The sequence below is a fragment of the Palaemon carinicauda genome, chromosome 44 (genome assembly GCF_036898095.1).
Source record: "Palaemon carinicauda isolate YSFRI2023 chromosome 44, ASM3689809v2, whole genome shotgun sequence".
NCBI classification, from domain to species: Eukaryota; Metazoa; Arthropoda; class Malacostraca; order Decapoda; family Palaemonidae; genus Palaemon; species Palaemon carinicauda.
In genome coordinates this window covers 48,625,078-48,645,109 of record NC_090768.1, presented here as the reverse complement: position 1 = coordinate 48,645,109, position 20,032 = coordinate 48,625,078, and the positions used below count along the sequence as shown (strand labels likewise).

General features: G+C 38.0%; 1 protein-coding gene across 2 annotated transcripts in view; it reads right to left on the bottom strand.

Moving 5' to 3' along the window:
- Window positions 1-3,865: 3,865 nt before the first annotated feature.
- Window positions 3,866-20,032, bottom strand: part of LOC137634262 (pleiotropic regulator 1-like) — a 64,052-nt gene continuing 47,885 nt past the window's right edge. For both annotated transcript variants that reach the window (XM_068366545.1, XM_068366546.1), the window contains 3 exons: window positions 15,986-16,133; window positions 9,481-9,596; window positions 3,866-8,813 (listed from right to left, as the gene is read on the bottom strand). In XM_068366545.1, the coding sequence (XP_068222646.1) occupies window positions 8,754-8,813; window positions 9,481-9,596; window positions 15,986-16,133 (324 nt within the window). In that variant the 3' untranslated portion in view covers window positions 3,866-8,753. The remainder of the gene's footprint in view (window positions 8,814-9,480; window positions 9,597-15,985; window positions 16,134-20,032) is intronic.

Sequence of the window (20,032 nt, the reverse complement as noted above, 5' to 3'; positions counted from 1 at the left end):
AGTTAGCAGCTAGAGCGGATATGAATGTGTTGCGGTGGTTTGGCCATGTTGAGAGAATGGAAAATGGCTATCTGCTAAAGAAGGTGATGAATGCAAGAGATGATGGGAGAAGTACAAGAGAAGGGCCAAGGTTTGGGTGAATGGATGGAGTGAAGAAAGCTCTGGCTGATAGGAGGATAGATGTGAGAGAGGCAAGAGAGCATGCTAGAAATAGGAATGAATGGCGAGCGATTGTGACGCAGTTTCGGTAGGCCCTACTGCTTCCTCCGGTGCCTTGGATGACCACGGAGGTAGTAGCAGTACTGTAGTACCCCAGCAAGTGGCGACACAGTTGCCAGCCTTTACTCCAGCCTTTAAGAGGCAGTCTACTACCTTTCGGCCGAAAGCTAGAGGATCATTTAGAGGTTCCTCTAGACGCCCCTCAAGAGGCAGAGGCAACAGAGGACGCGATCAAGGAGGCAAGTCCTCCGGTCAACAGCAAAAATTAGATGCTTCCGGTAGGAGGAAGACTGTGCTTCGTCTGTGGTGGATAATGGGGGAGGGTGGGCTGTGGCTCCCTAAGCAGTACCAGCCAAACTCGGTTGAGTCCCTTGTCAGGCTGGGAGGAACGTAGAGAGGAGAGGTCCCCTTTTTTGTTTAATTTGTTTGATGTTGGCTACCCCCCAAAATTGGGGGAAATACCTTGGTATATGTCTGTATACTGTATTTTATAGATCATTTAACCGTATTAAAAACTAACACAGTATATATTTTCAGCACTGTAGCATGAAATAAAGAAAATTACCTGAATTAGTTTTAAGTTAGATAGACTGATCACGCAATTAAACTCTTTGTTTCTCATCGTATCCATATACATATGTTTTATTGATGCTAAGTTGCTGACCAGTGTCACTTATGAAAACACTATCAATATGTCAGTTTATGATCAATGGTCTTGGAGTTGAAGTGTCAGTTTTCTGTGTCTGTACAGGTCAATTGCTTTTCCTGCCCATGTGTAATATAATAAGATATTTTTCATCTGATTAGTATGAAATAACATTGAAAATGATTAAGAAATTACAATAGGGATGGAATAGAATTAGCAGAACTATCAAAACTAATAAACAAACTAAAAACCCAAGACATTCGTAAACACAATCGGACAAAGTTTAGGAAACACTAAAGAAAGGAAGAATCATCAAATTAATGAAAAGAAGACTTGAATTAGGATGCCAGCAGATGTTTGCTTTAGACGCAAAATGGAAATACAGTATCAGCATTAGAGATAAAAATTGCAGAGGATTTCTTTATAATACTATACAATAGTGATATAAAAAATAACTTTACTGATAGAAATAATGCCACACCTGAGCCGGTATCAAACATAACAGTGGGAGACGTAAAGGAAGCATCAAAATGCAAGAAAAGAGGCAAAGTCTTCCTCTTGTACTTCTCATATCAATTCTTGCATTTATCACCTTCTTTAGCAGACAACCATTTTCCATTCTCTCAACATGGCCAAACCACCTCAACACATTCATATCCACTCTAGCTGCTTACTCATTCCTTACACCCGTTCTCACCCTCACTACTTCGTTCCTAACACTATCTACTCGAGATACACCAGCCATACTCCTTAGACACTTCATCTCAAACACATTCAATTTCTGTCTATCCATCACTTTCATTCCCCACAACTCCGTTCCATATATCACAGTTGGTACAATCATTTTCACATACAGAACTCTCTTTACATTCATGCCCAACCCTCTATTTTTTAATACTCCCTTAACTGGCCTCCCACACTTTGCATCCTTCATTCACTCCCTGACGTACATCTGCTTCCACTCCACCATTTGCTGCAACAACAGACCCCAAGTAGTTAAACTGATCGACCTCCTCAAGTAACTCTCCATTCAACATGACATTCAACCTCGCACCACCTTCCCTTCTCGTACATCTCATAACCTTACTCTTACCCACATTAACTCTCAACTTCCTTCTTTCACACACCCTTCCAAATTCTGTCACTAATCGGCTAAGCTTCTCTTCTGCGTCCGCAACCAGTACAGTATCATCCGCAAAAAACAACTGATTTACCTCCCATTCATGGTCATTCTCGTCTACCAGTTTCAATTCTCGTCCAAGCACTCTAGCATTCACCTCTCACCACTCCATCAACATACAAGTTAAACAACCACAGCGACATCACACATCCCTGTCTCAGCCCCACTCTCACCGGAAACCAATCGCTCACTTCATTTCCTATCGTAACACATGCTTTACTACCTTTGTAGAAACTTTTCACTGCTTGCAACAACCTTCCACCAACTCCATATATCCTCATCACATTCCACATTGCTTTCCTATCAACTCCATCATACGCTTTCTCCAGATCCATAAACGCAACATACACCTCCTTACTTTTTGCTAAATATTTCTTGCATATCTGCCTAACTGTAAAATCTGATTCATACAACCCCTGCCTCTTCTAAAACCACCCTGTATACTTCTAAGATTGCATTATCTGTTTTATCGTTAATCCTATTAATCAGTACTCTACCATACACTTTTCCCACCACACTCAACAAACTACTACCCCTTGAATTACAACACTCATGCACATCTCCCTTACCCTTATATAGTGGTACAATACACGCACAAACCCAACCTACTGGTACCATTGACAACACAAAACACATATTAAACAATCTCACCAACCATTCAAGTACAGTCACCCCCCTCCCCTTCAACATCTCAGCTCTCACAACATCCATACCGGATGCTTTTCCTACTCTCGTTTCATCTAGTGCTCTCCTTACTTCCTCTCTTGTAATCTCTCTCTCATTCTCATCACCAGCACCTCAACACCTGCAACAGCAATTATATCTGCCTCCCTATTATCCTCAACATTCCGTAAACTTTCAAAATATTCTGGCCACCTTTTCCTTGTCTCCTCTTCTTCTAACAACCTTCCATTTCCCTCTTTCACTGTCTCTTCAATTCTTGAACCAGCCTTCCTTACTCTCTTCACTTCTTTCCAGAACTTCTTCTTATTCTCTTCAAATGAATGACCCAATCCCTGACCCCACCTCAGGTCAGCTGACCTTTTTGCCTCACTTACCTTGCGCTTAACTTCAACACTTTTCTCTCTATATCTTTCATACTTCTCTACAGCCATTCTTCAAAAGCCCTCTTTTTCTCTTCCACTTTTACCTTCACTACTTCATTCCACCATTCACTCCCCTTCCTCATGCTGCCTCCAACAAACATCTTGCCACACACATCACTTGCAATCCCAACAAAATTTTCTTTTACTAACTTCCACTCCTCTAAATTACCAGTTTCTCTTACTTTCATTGCGTCATATGCCATTTTCAACCTTTCTTTATAAATACTTTTATTAGCTCTTCAACCCTCACTAGCTCCCTTTTACATCCACCTACTCTATTCCCCCACTCTTTTTCTACAACTAATTTTCCTTCCACCAAAAAATGATCAGACATACCGTTAGCCATACCCCTAAACACGTGCACATCTTTCAATCTTCCAAACATTCTTTTAGTTATCAACACATAATCCATTAACGCCCTTTCTACCACTCTTCCATTTGCCACTCTTACCCATGTATACTTGTTTTTATCTTTCTATTTGAAAAAACTAGAACTTATCACCATCTCTTGTTCAACACACATATCTACCAGTCTTTCACCACTCTCATTTTCACCTGGTACGCCATAGTTCCCAATGACACCTTCTACCTCTCCAGCACCCACTCTAGCATTTAAGTCACCCATGACAACTACATAATTCCTTCTACCCAGTCCTTCTACACACCTAGTTAATTCATTCCAGAACTCATACAAAGAATAAATAATTCACCATAACACCCAGCACGACATTTTATTCATAACATTATGGATACAAAATTTTACACAAATCACAGTTATAATTACTGTATTTCAAAAGCTAATACAGTAGTTTTACAGTACCGTCACAGATCTGTATTTACAAATCTCAGTTGAATGTAGTAATTCTTACAAAAACTGATAGCCTTGGAAGATTAATATTAACACCATTTATTTTCAATAAAATATTTATAGTTGAAAAGTGATAAAGTGGTGAAATTTCTCAAACGCACCAACTCCAATAGTTGTGTGAGGTGCATTTCCGAGTTTTAAAAAAAGTTTCCAGATGGTAACTTTATAAATGGCCATAGTCCGAAAGGTTTTGGAGTATTGAAAAAAATTTAGTGAGGAGACCAAACAAATTAGGAATGATATATTATAATCTGTAGTTTCATTATGATCCCTTAGAAGAACATAGTGATATTTGTTTTGTACACAATGAAATGGATTTCCGACTTTAAAAAAAAAAAAAAAGTTTCCAGATGGTAATTTTATAAAAGGCCATTGTCCGAAAGGTTTTGGAGTATTGAAAAAAATTTAGTGAGGGGACCAAACAAATTAGGAATGATATACTTTACATCTGTAGTTTTAAGATCCCTTAGAAGAACATAGTGATATTTGTTTTGTACACAAATAGTTTTTCCAAGTATACTCCTTTTATGACATGGTGTAGAATACCACCAAAAGGTAAATATTCTAAAATTTATATCTGTTTGTAACAGGTATGGAGTATAAAGAGATTCCAAATGGTAACTTGGTGCTATGAGCATAAAAAAAAAAGAATAACAAAATACTGGGTTTCATGTTCTAAATTATAGCTTCATTTGCAAATTATACTTGCCACCCGTTTCTTGACTGGAACCCCCAAAATAGGTGAAGTGCATTAAAAATTCAGTTTAAGGAATTTATTATACCAGTATTTTGAACAAAATTATTATGCTCTATGTTTACTGGTTGTACACATGAATAGCTATGTAACCATGGTTAAAACAATTTACATAGAAATCAGAATGCTAAGATGTTTGGACTATCAATGGCTTTTCTATTATGTAGGCCATTCTTAAGAATGAAAATTTCTTGTCCAAGATCATCAGTACTTTTTATAGATTGACAGGGTAATTGGTAAGTTTATTTTGTTTATCACGTAGGCCAGTGTATTAGTTGGGTACATAAACACACTGGATCATATCAGGATATTAATTGATGTAATGCCTACACCAAACTTATATATTGAAACGTATAAGTTTAAATGAATTACATAAGAACTTAAATTAAGTAAGAGTAGCCAAGAAATGGTGTTTCACTTGTTTTTCTAATCTTGTTTTATTATTTGAATGGCTATATCTTGAACAGCATTTGTACTTTTACTTGTCGGAAAAAAATTAGTTGCCTGGATTTCAGAAAATAATTATTTTCCACTATAGTTAGTAACAATAAAGTAACTTTGTTTCAAATAAAGGAAAAATATACCGACTTGAAACAAGAGGTCTAATAACCCTTATCTTGACATTTTCCGGCAGGAAAACAGCACATATTGTCGGCTAGGCTTCATCCGGTAAGCACCCTAAACATCTGTGGTGAACGGAGTAATGCAGGTACGGATAAGCAATAAGGACAAACAAACTATTGGACATCCAAATCCAAAGGAAAAATAATTAATTTTAGCCATGAATGCTTATCACAGGAGCTTGAGATGCACAAGATATGTGATATTTCAAATCTATTTGAAAGCAACACAAGTTACAAAAGGCAATAAACCAAATTTACTCCTGCATGTTGAAGGGCAAAAAATTCCAAAAATCTTTCACTAAGTAATGGTAAAAAAATAGCATAGAGGTTACTTCCACATATTCAAGACCTGACAAAGATGCATGGTGTTCATGTGTCTTAAAAACTTTTGCAGTAAATTGCTATTTTAGTTATCACACATAAAATGTTCATAGTCCAAGTAATCCAAAAATGTAATTCTTCCGAACTTAGGAAAAAAATTATATCCGTAATACTTCAATCACTAGCCTTCAAGTACTGTACACACTTCTGTGTATACTTTACAACAAGAAGAAAACTGTGATAAAGCCCAACAGAGTGCTATATACACTGTACAAAATCTTCAGGGAGCTATAATTATAGTGTCAAGATGCAGACACCTCTTGGAGTTGGATTGCCAGGAACCAGTCCACCTGAATCAGAGGAATATTTGACACTCAATCTGATGATAATGATAAATGTAGGAAAATGTAATCAGTTCAAAAGAATTTCTAAAGATGGATTACATACATTGATGTCTTTAATAGTGGCAATAGTTTAAAACATAGGGCCACAATAAAACTTTACATCTCCAGGCTACTCGATCCATGAAAATCATAATCTTTTTAAAAGTAATTGTATTTTTCCTAATTATACATACCTGAGTCCTTTGATAAAAGTGTGATTTGAGTGTATCAAGAACTAAGCTGTTAAAATTTATAACAAAGTGTCAGTGGTAATTGGTGGGTGGCGGGGAAGCCAGCACACTAATTAGCCACTTTGACCTTCACCTAGGACTCACAGGGTGGTTGAGGAGGGAAGTGTAGCTTAAAGAGCTCAGGTTTGAGTAGATAGGAAAAATACAAATTACTTTTAAAATTTGTGATTTTTTCCCGCACGTATACAAATTCTCATCCTTTAAAAGGAGACCTATCCTTCGGAGGAAGCTTCTATAACCAAGCTGGCTGGTCTAAAATTCTGGGATGTCAGAACAATCAAATCTATAGAGGTGAGGGTGTGCTGATTCCTACCCACCTCCTAACATCCTGAGAAAAGTTTCTCAAGCTACAGGCTAAGTTTCTGTAGACAAACAAGCACTCACGGAGAAACCTATATCCTAAAGAGAATATGATGTCTTGAACTGTATGGTCAATTTAAAGAAATGGGTTATATTCATTGTTTTCATCCTCCACCTCATAAAGAGGATGGGGAAGAAACTGTACTTCTACCTTTACATAAATAGAAAATTTCCACGATATGTTAGATACCTGCATCACCATAACCTCCGATCCAACGAATAAAGGCACAACTGCTGCACCCCATAGGAGGGAAAAGAATAGAAAAAAACAGATAGACATCATCAATTCTTACCTCTCATCCCAGATTTATGTTGTAACCGTTATCTTCAACGCGATGTTTCTTCTATGAAGGAGCTAGGTTCAATATACAATCTTCTGAGGAACTACCACTGGTCCCAGCAACAACGTGTCCAGGGACTTCAGGGTATACTCCTGCATATGATGGGTCATGAAGGCTGGCTAGCATCAAAATTCTGGTCTTCATAAATTGTGCCACTGATTTCTTCTTCCTGGAGGATCCCCTTGACTTTGTGAGCGAACTTGAGCAGGTTACTTTAGATCCTTAACCAATGGACGATAAGCTTGCCTGGTGGTTTCTCGAAGCTAAAAGGATAAGCATTCCTTAAGATCTTCTTGAATGTGCCTGCACTTGGGAGAAGATTTTGGTACTGCAGTTTGAAAAGCTGAGTCCGCTTTAGGTAGTGGCGTAGCATCCTCTCAGAATAAAGAAGCATATCATCTGGAACATTGGTTGCATGCTTACAGGAGGAGACAGAGAAAAACTTGAACCTCAGATCATAAACAGACGGGTTCTGAGACTTCATAACGAACTCAGGAATAAAAGAGAATTAAATCGGCTTCCATCACTCAGTATCACTGATGACATAGGATATTCCATGAAGCTTGTCTATTTGTTTCGCTGAGGTCAGGGTAAGGAGGAAGACCATCTTGAGTGTAATATCTTTTTCTGACACATGCCTCAAAAGTTTGCATGGGGCCCTATTGAGGAACATGAGAACTCGAGTGACATCCAATGCAGGAAAACAAGATTGCTAGAAGATCCTCATGAGCATAGACAGCTGCCACAAAGATTAAAGATCTAAGCCCTTCAGTCTAAAGCCTTGGTTCAAGGCTGAGCAATTCCCTTTTAAGGCTAAGACTGAAACTTCTGGCGACGGTAGACGCGAAAATCCACTTTCGATTGAAAAGAGGCTCCAACTAGGGAAGTATGTCTTCTACAACTCCAATCACTTTTCTTGGTTGGCATCTGCTGAGGACCTACAGATATCCAAACATTTGTGTATTGCCTTTCAAAAAGCCTTTTGCTTGGAGATGCTGGATAGTCTCTAAAGGTTCGAGGTTTAAAGGCCATTCATGAATGGCAGAGGTAAGGGTCAGTGACAATGCCCTAGCTAGCAGAACATTGCCCTAGAGACTGACCATATATCCATATGATCAGTACCCAAGAACACTCTCCACCCAAGCTAGGACCAGGGAAGGCCAGGCACTTGGCTAGTTTGTGGGATATCAAATGATTATTTAGTTATACAGCTAATAGTTTTAAAGATTTTCCACTTGGCAGTTTTCTCCATGGCAATTTTCCCACTGGAAATAATCCCAACGGCAATTTTACCACCAGGAATTATTCAGTCTTGTTAACAAATGAGTTTCAATCGTGTTCATATTACCACCAATTTAACACCAAAATATCTAATTTGAGAAGTCAAAATTGAAAAAGGATAAATTTGAAGCAATCAAATGTTCAGATGGAACAAGATTAAAAGGATATGATGCCAAACAAAGTGTAAAAAAAAGAATCCTCAGTATTGCCGGTATTGCACTAAGAGTAAAATAGGTGGTCTGTAAATTGCATGAATACAGTAATTTCCTAATACAACAGTTTGGTAAGAGGATTACTGTAAATAACAAATAAACTCTTTTTAGTTTATTAAAAAGGTGAAACATAACTTACTCTAATAAAAAATAAAGCCATTTTAATTCTTCTACAAACTAATGCTTTAACACCAGGTCCTTCAGGCTTCTAATATTTTCTTCTCTTTAAGATCTCAGGCCTCCAATTAACAGGGTGGGTTTCCTCAGTCTGGAAAAGATAAGAAAAGAATTCTATAGTGATTTTCATTAGAATTGTAATGTTCTACATCATGATTTTATTCTTACTTAAATATAAATATCAAAAGCTGTATGCATATCACTTTCATCAATTTCAAGCTTGTATCACGGAAGCCATTGTAAGCACAGCAATAATTCAGAAGGGCGAGACTCTCTCACATGGGGAAGGACCTTGTTACAAAATTCTTTACTTCCTATTACTGTGATTCAGAAATAATGCCCAATTACACAGTAAGAAAGAAAGAGACTAACATATCAAAGTAGGTCTATATGGCCCAAACCTTTAAAGTAATTACACTGTATTCCATCATGACTATTTGCATGACCAAAAAGCATAAATACCCTCTTCCACATAATCATATTAAACAAAACATTCATAGGTCATAAACAGAACTAGAGTACAGAATTATATATACAAACATCTATAATATACTGAACCCACTATAATGATAAATACAGGTAAGGTCATTTATAATTCTGATGGTTCTTTGCCTATTATTAAGCTATTTGTTACCATTTATAGTACACAGTTCCAATTTCAATGTCAATCACAGGAGGGATATCTTCCATATGTTACAAATACTGTACATAATTTGATTGGTTTAACACAGAACAATAAAAACAAAACATAAACTTACAGCTGTGTCATCTTCCTTATATATCTTTATGGTCTTATCGGCATCACATGTTATAAGACGTGATCCACTTTGATCGAATGTCATTGCAAAAACTCCAGCCTCGCTATCCATTGAACCTGGAAAAAAATGCATATTATAAGCACTAGAATACAAAAATAGAAAACAGAAACAAAAAACTTGGAAACCTTTTAAAAACAGATATTTATTAACATGAAACTCAATGCACACTTCAATCTTCTAAAACAATACATAGAAATATCCTTTGCAGTCAAGGAGTTTCCAGCTTACGCATAGCTATCAATTCATCCATCATATATATGAAGTACAGACTTGGTATAAATTAGATTTGACAAAAATGAGGGCTACATGATAGGCTTTAAAGTAATCATAAAGTTTATTGTACTACAAAAAAATCTATCATATTATTCTGAAAATTTGGGAGAAAATATTTCACATTCAATATAATTACTCATTCATAGGTTGCCTTTACCCAGAATGACATGCTGCCAGTTGCAACTTAAAAGGTAAAAACAAATACACCTGTTTTGTCTGGCTTCCCGCCTCTTCCATGGCCATTCAAGCTCTTGACCACCTCCCCCATTACACGAGGTAAAAAAAATTGGCGAGGGAGATGACAACCCCTTTAAAAGAACAAATTTGGGCTTCTCTATTTGAGATCCAAATAGCTGTTGATTTCCATGTTTCCTTATATAAATTCCTAATACCTCAGCTCTAAGAGCAGGTGTGGTCATACTTTCATGTCTTGGCTCAACTTGCATGTGATGCCCCCAGAAGACAAGGCCTATCATGGTGTGCTAGAGAAGGAAGGCAAATCAGGTTTCACTCTATGAGCTGATACCCAGCTGAGCTCCACTGTTGGCAACCAGCCAACAAAGCTTAGGGTACAATTGGGCAACCCTAGAAGGAAGAGGAGATTTGGGTCTCCATCCTCCAAGCTATGAACACAGATCTACCAGTTTTATTGCAATGACATATAGATTGACTCGAAAGTGTGGTAAGCTTTATTAGACCATAAGCAGCAATTCCCTCTAAAGGAAGCCTTCAGTGTCCAGAGGTGCTCCTGTCTCCTACCCAAAGCCAATCGGGGTCACATCAAAGGAATCAATTGATCTTCTGAACTGGCAGGAATTGGTTCTCATTGCCATGAGCTTGCTCCTGGCACTTAAGACTTACTTTACAGAATACATCTCCAAAGTAAAGATGATTGTTTGCTCTTTAGACCAGCATTTCACAAAATGGAGGAAATTTGAAGCTACCGGGGGAGAAATAACTACACTGCTCTCTATAGCTATGTCTAATTGTTACTAACTGCTCTCTATCTTTAAAATAAATGAGTAAATAGTCACAGCATTTTGATTACTCTTCCCCTCATACACATGAAGGGTGAAATCTGGATGTCTGAACTGGGTGCAGGCAGTGATGACAGAAAAAGTTTGGGAGCCACTGCTTTAGACAATGAGTATTTTTTAACATACAATAAGCCTCTACTTCTAGGCAAAATTGGGATTAAGAAGGATGCTGCCTTTCAGGACTTCTCAAAACCTTTCCCTCCTTATGACCTCTGAGATCTCCAAAATAAGGACCAACTGAACAAATACCTTCCCACAGAATCAGTCACATATCTGATGGACAAGTTGGTCTTCATTAAGAGTCTACACAATACATCATACTCCTCTCTCTGTAGACCAAACAACATTGTGGATAAAAGGATCAATAATAGGCTCTGTTCTGGCCTTGGCTCCCCCTAGAATATTAATACCAAATAAACTACGCCTCCTGGGTAAGTTCCTTCCTTCCAGCAGTGAAAAGATAGGCTATCTGCCCTTAAGTTTCAATAGCGCTCCTGAATAAGGGTATCACTTATCTAAAAGGTTCACGGCTAGAAGATGTAGAAGACGAGTCCCATCTCTTATCCTTGTGTATGTTGCTTGTAGCAAGTAAGTAGGAAGCTTAGATGAACATTGGGTAAGACCCACAATAAGTAGAAGTCCCATGTCAGGGCAATCACTCGCATTTCCTGGACAAGCCCCTCCCTCTCACCTTAATCAATTGTTAAGCATCGAGACATCAGACCCTGTAAAGCATTCAGTCAGGGAGAGTAACATCCTGACAACCCTAAACAAATATAGCATAAATTTATACATCTCCATTCACTCGGCACAAAGGAAGTTTCTATGCCTTGTCTGGTGGGGCAGGATCTTCCAATTCAAGACCTTCTGCTCTGGCTTTGCAACAGCTACCCAGGTCCTCAAGAGGGCAGAATAGCATTGGCCTCCTAGGCTTACTAAGTCTACAGCAGTAGCTGGATGACAGAGTGATTTTGCTTTCCTTCAACCAAGCATTGGTCAGAGGCCTACAGATTTTGTTAGGATCAGCCACTAATCAGGCCTGCATATAAACAAAATGAAGTTTGACCTCACCCATTCCACAAGAGTAATGTACCCAAGTATAGAGATGGAAACCATTCAGGGGAGGGTAAACCTGTTTGAGATGAAGGATGAGGCATCCCAAGTTTACCCCTCATCAATTCTCAAGACACTCAGCCCTCTGCAAAGCAATCGCAAGCAGTAAATGGAAACTTAGTTTGCCTGGAAAAATTTATCCTTTCCGCAGATTCAGGATACGTTCTCTCCAACTCCAAAAGCAAAGAACTGCAAAGCATCCTCCTGTGGTGATGGAACCTTCACAACCTATTGAAGGGAATCACACTAGTTTCAACCAACCAAAAGGTTCTAACTTGGATGGGGAGTACACAGCTGACCTTCACATCACAATTGAATACTTGCTGAAGTATGTATGACAGAATCCACAAACTTTAAATTCTACAATGAATGACTCTCGTACCTTGACAACAGAATTTACAGCCTCACCAATTCGCACAACAATATGGATGCCAGTTTTTTCTTAAAATCTTTAAACCAGCCACAGCGCAACTTTGTTTCTCTTTCTATGTCTGCTAAAGTATCTGGCTCCTATTTAACAAGGTCAACATACATTACCTTTGCCTTATCCCAGTAATCATATCTCCTGCTAACTTCTCTTTGATCCAGATGAACACAAATTTTCTATGTTATCAAGAACAAGTGGCCATCGTTACATAAATGCCAGCACCCTTTTCTCAACATAAGTTGATTTTATTTCTTCTTTTTTCTTGAGATTCATACAGATTTTCGCTAAGTCTGCCACACACGCACCTTGTTCAAGCTTCTCAATAATTTATTTTTACACTTCTGCGGTAATCACCTCACCATCTTTCTTTATCGTCTTGGGGGTCATTTTCTTGATATGTACTCTACTGTTAACTTGACGATGGATATTGGGAATCACAATTTTTTGAAGAACACACGGTCACAACTTTACAAAGAATACCTCTGAAGATGCTTGCAAAAATCATTAAACACTTCGTGGGTGGTGTATAGGCACTGCATGACTGGTCTCTGTGAATTGAGTGCTAGTCTCATTAGTACTTGTCCATATAATGTGGACATGGAAAGAAAATTTTTTTCACACAGTGATAAGCCAATTCTAATTAGTATGCTTATATACTGATTTATTCATATTCAAAGTTACACATAAAATCTTGTATGGAATTCCCTTCTTCAGACAATATAACTTCATCTAAGGAATAAAATGGTGAAAGCACCAGTGACCAAGGCTTTAGCACTTGATATACAGATGATAAGAAGACAACCTATTGTCAAATTTTTCAGAGCATGTGGATTGGCAGTGAGGTACACTAATACCGGTTTTAACTTTAAATCACTAGAAACATTGTCAGCCGGCGAGCAGGGTTATCCTGTCTTTCCCACCTCTGAATACTGGCATCATCTCACCCACATGACTGATACAAGTTTTTCTAGCATTTTTTTTCAGAGGAGGACAGTTTCATAGATATTAAAAATCTGTTGAGGAGTGTAACCTCCCTTCTCTATTCTTTTCCTTACCAGTTTCGGAACTTTATTTGTCCTTTGTCCGCACTCACCTCTTCACAGTTAACAACTACGTAGTGCAAATTGGCGCATTTCTAAAACGATGAAACCACCCACGACTTGCAAAAAAAGTATCATTAGCAGGTTTTTACTCTGTCTTAGCCCTTAGATCATCCAAAAAGTTTCATGCCCTCTCTTGTGTGAGCATTAAGATTAAGTAGTGCCAGTATCTGCCCATGGTGTTCAATCCACATGTATAGAAGTCTCCATCTCCTCTACCAGCTTTCCGCATTTCATGCTAATTATTGTCAACCGAGTAGATAATATACTGAAAGCTTACAATGCTCCATAATATTGCTTTTGTTCTTTTAAATTGTACACAGTCAAATTATTTATATTCTATGAATGCGCTACACTTGCCATCTTTTCAATAGAATCTAAGTTCTTAATTACTGCAACATTCGATTTCATAGAGATTGCTTGCTGCTTCTTAGCATTGCCACTATCATCTCTTGCCTCACTCTTTCCATTGGCCATTATGGAATTATTTTTTAAGAAAATACTGTACAGTACAGTTAAACAAAACAAAAAAATACAGCAACCAGCTGGAGCATAAACAAACGTGAGTCACCACATAACCAGACTAAGTGATGCTGTGGCTATGGTACTGTGCTGCTTAGTGTGGGTTGCGGCCAAACATACCCACTACTATGCTGAAGATGCGCAATTCAAAATTTGCACTTGCAAAAGATTGCAAACATTACTTCATTATAACAGCAAGTGTGTTTGTAACTTAAACGTTTGTAAATATGGTTGTCTGTAATCATACTGTATATTCCAAGGGTTCAACCTCTTGATAGGTAACACAGACCCTATAGTATAGCACACACTTGAACATTCAAGTAAATGCCCAAGTAATGAAATTCCATAAAACTTATAGCTTAGACTGCCTATCATAGTTACCATTCAATTAAAGAAATTTATCAGGAAAATGTATCATGTCAGTAAATAGAAGCTTTACAAAATCCATTATTATAACAAAGATCAAAGTAAAGAATTATGTAAGTTGAGCTTATTAAAGTAATGATCTGTTATTGCAGGGACCATTATAACAAAGGAGATGAAATGATGGAAAAATAAAACGGTGAAAATTTTTCTGGGAAAATCAAGAACTACTGCAATACCTCCTATATAGTAGTGGTGGCATTCTAGCCTTGCATTTACATAAACTGCAGATGGAGTCCAAAATTAGCTTGTGAATTTTAGCTGTTTACTTGGGAGGTTACTGCTGTGGTTGGGCACCAAGGTTGTGAGAATTTTTTTGAAAAATCAACAACTAATGTAATACCTCCTAGGTAGTACAGTGATAGCATGCTAGCCTTGCATTAACACGGACTACAGATCGAGTCCCAATTCAGCTTATGAGTTTAAGCAGTTTACTTGGGAAGTTACTGATGTGATTGGGCACTGAGGTTGGGGGTTGTGTTTGCCAGGCTGATGTTCTGATGAGCTTCTCTTCAGATTAAATTGGAACAGAAACCTGATACTTTTCCAAACGATTACCAAAAGCAAAGCTTTATTATTTCTATGAAGTTCCCCCGAAGCTTATGTTGCTTCCCTCTCGCAGCTGTTTAAATTTCAACATCTACCAAAAACTGAAAAATCCTGTTTTCTTTCCTTGCAAAATGCTTCTCCTTTTGGCAAGGATCGAGCCATCTGGTGGTTTACTATCTAAGAGATGATGCATTATAGTTCCCTTTGCCATTCAGTTCTCTTTTCACATATACCGTGATCGATCATCTATAATACTCCATGATTTAAATTAGGATTTTTCCTTTGTGGTCTTAGGTTATTCAGTTTTTAATTGGGGATGTTTTATTCTTTGATTGCTATGAAAGCTGGTGAGTGGTTCGAATATGCATGAGTAAATCACAAAGTGATTACGAATTATTCCCAGCTTTGTGAAAATTGCCAGCTGGCGGGTTGTGTTTGCTTTTTATGTTTAGAGGAAGATGCTTACTTAAAATTTCTCTTTTTGGGTATATGTTCAGTTGATAGCTGATTGCTTTCATTGTTCTGATTTAAGGTAAATCAATGATTAGTACTGTATATGCCACTATTATTTAGCTTTTTTTTTTTGCATTTAGTTCATGGAAAAATCCACAAGACTGGGAAACTTTAAATATTTTACAGGAAAATGTTCATTAAGCGAGCTTCCAAAAATGATGCAATATGAACATCAGGAGACTATAGAAATAAATCTTTGCTTTATTTTCCATTGTATTGCACTCTAAAACAACCAAAATATTTTGTTCCATTAATTGTGAAGTGATTACTGTACAGAATAATTTTTCAGAAATGTTTTATTTAATTTCCTCTAAATAATGGTGAAGCACTAATTTTATACAGTTCTTCTTACTATATATGTAAGCTGTCAAATACTTCGCATAAGATCATAGTAATTTAGTAAGACAATGGTTTATTGCTATATGACAACACGGCTGATATAGATAACAATATAAATAAAAGTAGAAAAAGTTTATAAAGATAGTTACCTGGTTGAACTGGTGCTTGTAATTTTTGGAAATTGTACCCGGTACGCCAGTCCCAAAAATAGAGCGTACCATTATCTGCACCAGAAACTAATACACCTTCCCGATTGACACCTAGACAGTTGACAATGGCATTATGCCCCGAAAGATTCTGTGAATACAAAGAAGCCAATTACATTAAAAAAAATATATCGTGCACCATTTCGATATAGCAGGTCAGAATGCTAATACATACAAAATTCAAATGAAATTTACACATTAGCAAACCACATCAAAATGACAAATTTTTAAAGTAATTCACATTTTTCCTAAATATAAAAACCTAAGTCCTTTAATAGTTTCAAGTGTTTCAAAGTATAGACTGCATTATGAGGCACATATCTTTTGTAATTACCATAAAGATTTTCTTAATACAAACTATCAACTGCCTCCTTTGACAGAATCTGGTTTCTCATTTCCCTCGATGTCTACATGCACAGGAACCCAACTAAATTTAATATTCTTACCTATATTTTCAATTAGATACAGCCATTTAAAAATTTATATTACCATTAGATGTGCTGTAAAGTTGTACACTTGAACAGGTAATGTAACACAGAGTAAAGTTTGGATACCATATCCCAAATCCAACACCAATACTGGACTTAGCTCAATCAGTAAAAACTAAAAGTCCTTCCTTATTCCATTGACTGTGCTCTAGGAAAGCAACCCTCAATACCATGTGGATATTTCTCGCTTTAGATCAGATATAAATTTACAAAATTCTACGGAGGGAAGTTTCAATGTAGGCCCTTTAGAGTACAGTACTCCATATGGGAGATTTTACCTTTGGGGATTCCCAATTCTTCCAAAGTACTTAAAACTATACCCTCAAGGTATAGGGTATCTAGGGAGATTATCATAAAAAGTAATGCATTTTACATTGGCAACTTTTGAATTCTAACCCAATATCAAGCCAGCAAGTGACTGGCATTGAAGATTTAAAGGCATTTCAGAATCATCTATAAAAAAACTAGGTATGGGACATTTAAAAGCTCCACTGGTAAGTCAAATTCCATATTACTGCTATTACTGTTTTTGTTGCTGAGGAATATATTTCACAGCCAAATGCAAATTTGGAGGAAATTAATGCATTGTAAAGCATTATGAGGTGCTTTTAATCAGCATCCCAGAGTAAGGGATGAAATTCTAATGAAATTAGAAATGAATACAATTTACTTTCAAGTTTTTAATATGAGAAATTCATATTAACTTACTGTCAAATAACAATCATAAGATGCATGTTTCATCCTTACAAGAAATTCTTTTCCCATACGTTCTGTATAAGTATAAATCAGGGTTAAGATAAACATCCCTTTTATGGCAAAAATGTAAAGCCATAGTTCTCAAAGCTGAAAATTTGATTATCGTTTAGCAGCCCATTCTACTATTCTATTAACAGTTAGATGGAAATTTCTCTCAGCAACATCTATTTGAGATGATACAAATAATATAGAGAGGCCATCAACAAATAAGACATGCATAATTTCACAAAGGATAGGAGAATTAATACCATTTAAAGATAATGTAAATAATGTTACACTAGGGTCACCTAATGGAACACCTTGATTATAATTGAGAAATGATATTTTAATTATAAAATAAATTTTTGAATATACTTACCCGGTGAATATATATAATAGCTGCAACTCTGTTGCTCGACAGACACATACAATAAAAACTCGCCAGCGATCGCTATACAGGTTGCGGGTGTGCCCACCAGCGCCAACTGTCGGCCAGATACCACTCTCGATGTAAACAAAGACTCAATTTCTTCTCATCCCACTGCGTCTCTATTGGGGAGGAAGGGAGGGTCGTTTAATTTATATATTCACCGGGTAAGTATATTCAAAAATTTATTCTATAATTAAAATATCATTTTTAAATATTTAACTTAGCCGGTGAATATATAATAGCTGATTCACACCCAAGGAGGTGGGTAGAGACCAGAGTTAAATATGTTTACATCGTATAAGCTAAGAGTTTTTTATTTCATTTTGGCAGTTATCAATATAACAAAACCAAAATAAATAGGTACCTGGTAAGGAAGTCGACTTAGACGATTACTCTGCCTTGTAAGTACGTCTTCCTTACGGAGCCCAGCGATCCTCTTAGGATGCTGACAGACCCCCAGGAGCTGAAGTATCAAGGGCTGCAACCCATACAACAGGACCTCATCAAACCCCTAATCTGGGCGCTCTCAAGAAATGACTTTGACCACCCGCCAAATCAACCAGGATGCGAAAGGCTTCTTAGCCTTCCGGACAACCCATAAAAATAACATTAAAACATTTCAAGAGACAGATTAAAAGGGTATGGAATTAGGGAATTGTAGTAGTTGAGCCCTCACCCACTACTGCACTCGCTACTACGAATGGTCCCAGTGTGTAGCAGTTCTCGTAAAGAGACTGGACATCTTTCAAGTAAAATGACGCGAACACTGACTTGCTTCTCCAATAGGTTGCGTCCATGATACTTTGCAGAGATCTATTTTGCTTAAAGGCCACGGAAGTTGCTACAGCTCTAACCTCGTGCGTCTTAACCTTAAGCAAAGATCGGTCTTCCTCACTCAAGTGTGAATGAGCTTCTCGTATTAACAATCTGATAAAATATGACAAAGCATTCTTTGACATAGGCAAGGATGGTTTCTTAACCGAACACCATAACGTTTCAGATTGGCCTCGTAAAGGTTTAGTACGAGCTAAGTAGAACTTAAGAGCTCTAACAGTGCAGAAGACTCTTTCTAGTTCATTGCCTACGATCTCCGATAAGCTAGGAATATCGAAAGATTTAGGCCAAGGACGAGAAGGTAGCTCATTTTTGGGCTAGGAAACCAAGTTGCAAAGAACAAGTAGCTTTTTCTGACGAAAACCCGATGTTCTTGCTGAAGGCATGAAGCTCACTGACTCTTTTAGCCGAGGCTAAGCATACCAGGAAAAGAGTCTTAAGAGTGAGATCTTTCAGGGAGGCTGACTGTAAAGGCTCAAACCTGTCTGACATGAGGAATCTTAGGACCACGTCTAAATTCCACCCAGGAGTAGCCAAACGACGTTCCTTAGAGGTCTCGAAAGACTTAAGGAGGTCTTGCAGATCTTTATTGTTGGAAAGATCTAAGCCTCTATGCCGGAAGACCGAGGCCAACATGCTTCTGTAGCCCTTGATAGTAGGAGCTGAAAGGGATCGTACTTTTCTCAGGTATAAGAGAAAATCAGCTATTTGGGCTACAGAGGTACTGGTCGAGGATACGGAAACTGACTTGCACCAGTCTCGGAAGACTTCCCACTTCGATTGGTAGACTCTAATGGTAGATGCTCTCCTTGCTCTAGCAATCGCACTGGCTGCCTCCTTCGAAAAGCCTCTAGCTCTCGAGAGTCTTTCGATAGTCTGAAGGCAGTCAGACGAAGAGCGTGGAGGCTTTGGTGTACCTTCTTTACGTGTGGTTGACGTAGAAGGTCTACTCTTAGAGGAAGACTTCTGGGAACGTCTACTAGCCATCGAAGTACCTCGGTGAACCATTCTCTCGCGGGCCAGAGGGGAGCAACTAACGTCAACCTTGTCCCTTCGTGAGAGGCGAATTCTGCAGTACCTTGTTGACAATCTTGAATGGTGGGAATGCGTAAAGATCTAGATGTGACCAATCTAGGAGGCAGGCATCTATATGTATTGCTGCTGGGTCCGGGACTGGAGAGCAATAGATTGGAAGCCTCTCGGTCAGCGAGGTTGCAAAGAGATCTATGGTGGGTTGACCCCAAGTCGTCCAAAGTCTCTTGCACACATCCTTGTGGAGGGTCCATTCGTTTGGAATTACTTGACCTTTCCGACTGAGACAGTCTGCTAGGACGTTCAAGTCGCCCTGGATGAACCTCGTTACTAGGGAGATGCCTCGATCTTTTGACCAGATGAGCAGGTCCCTTGCGATCTTGTACAAAGTCAGTGAGTGGGTACCTCCCTGTTTGGAAATGTACGCCAAGGCCGTGGTGTTGTCCGAGTTGACCTCCACCACCTTGCCTC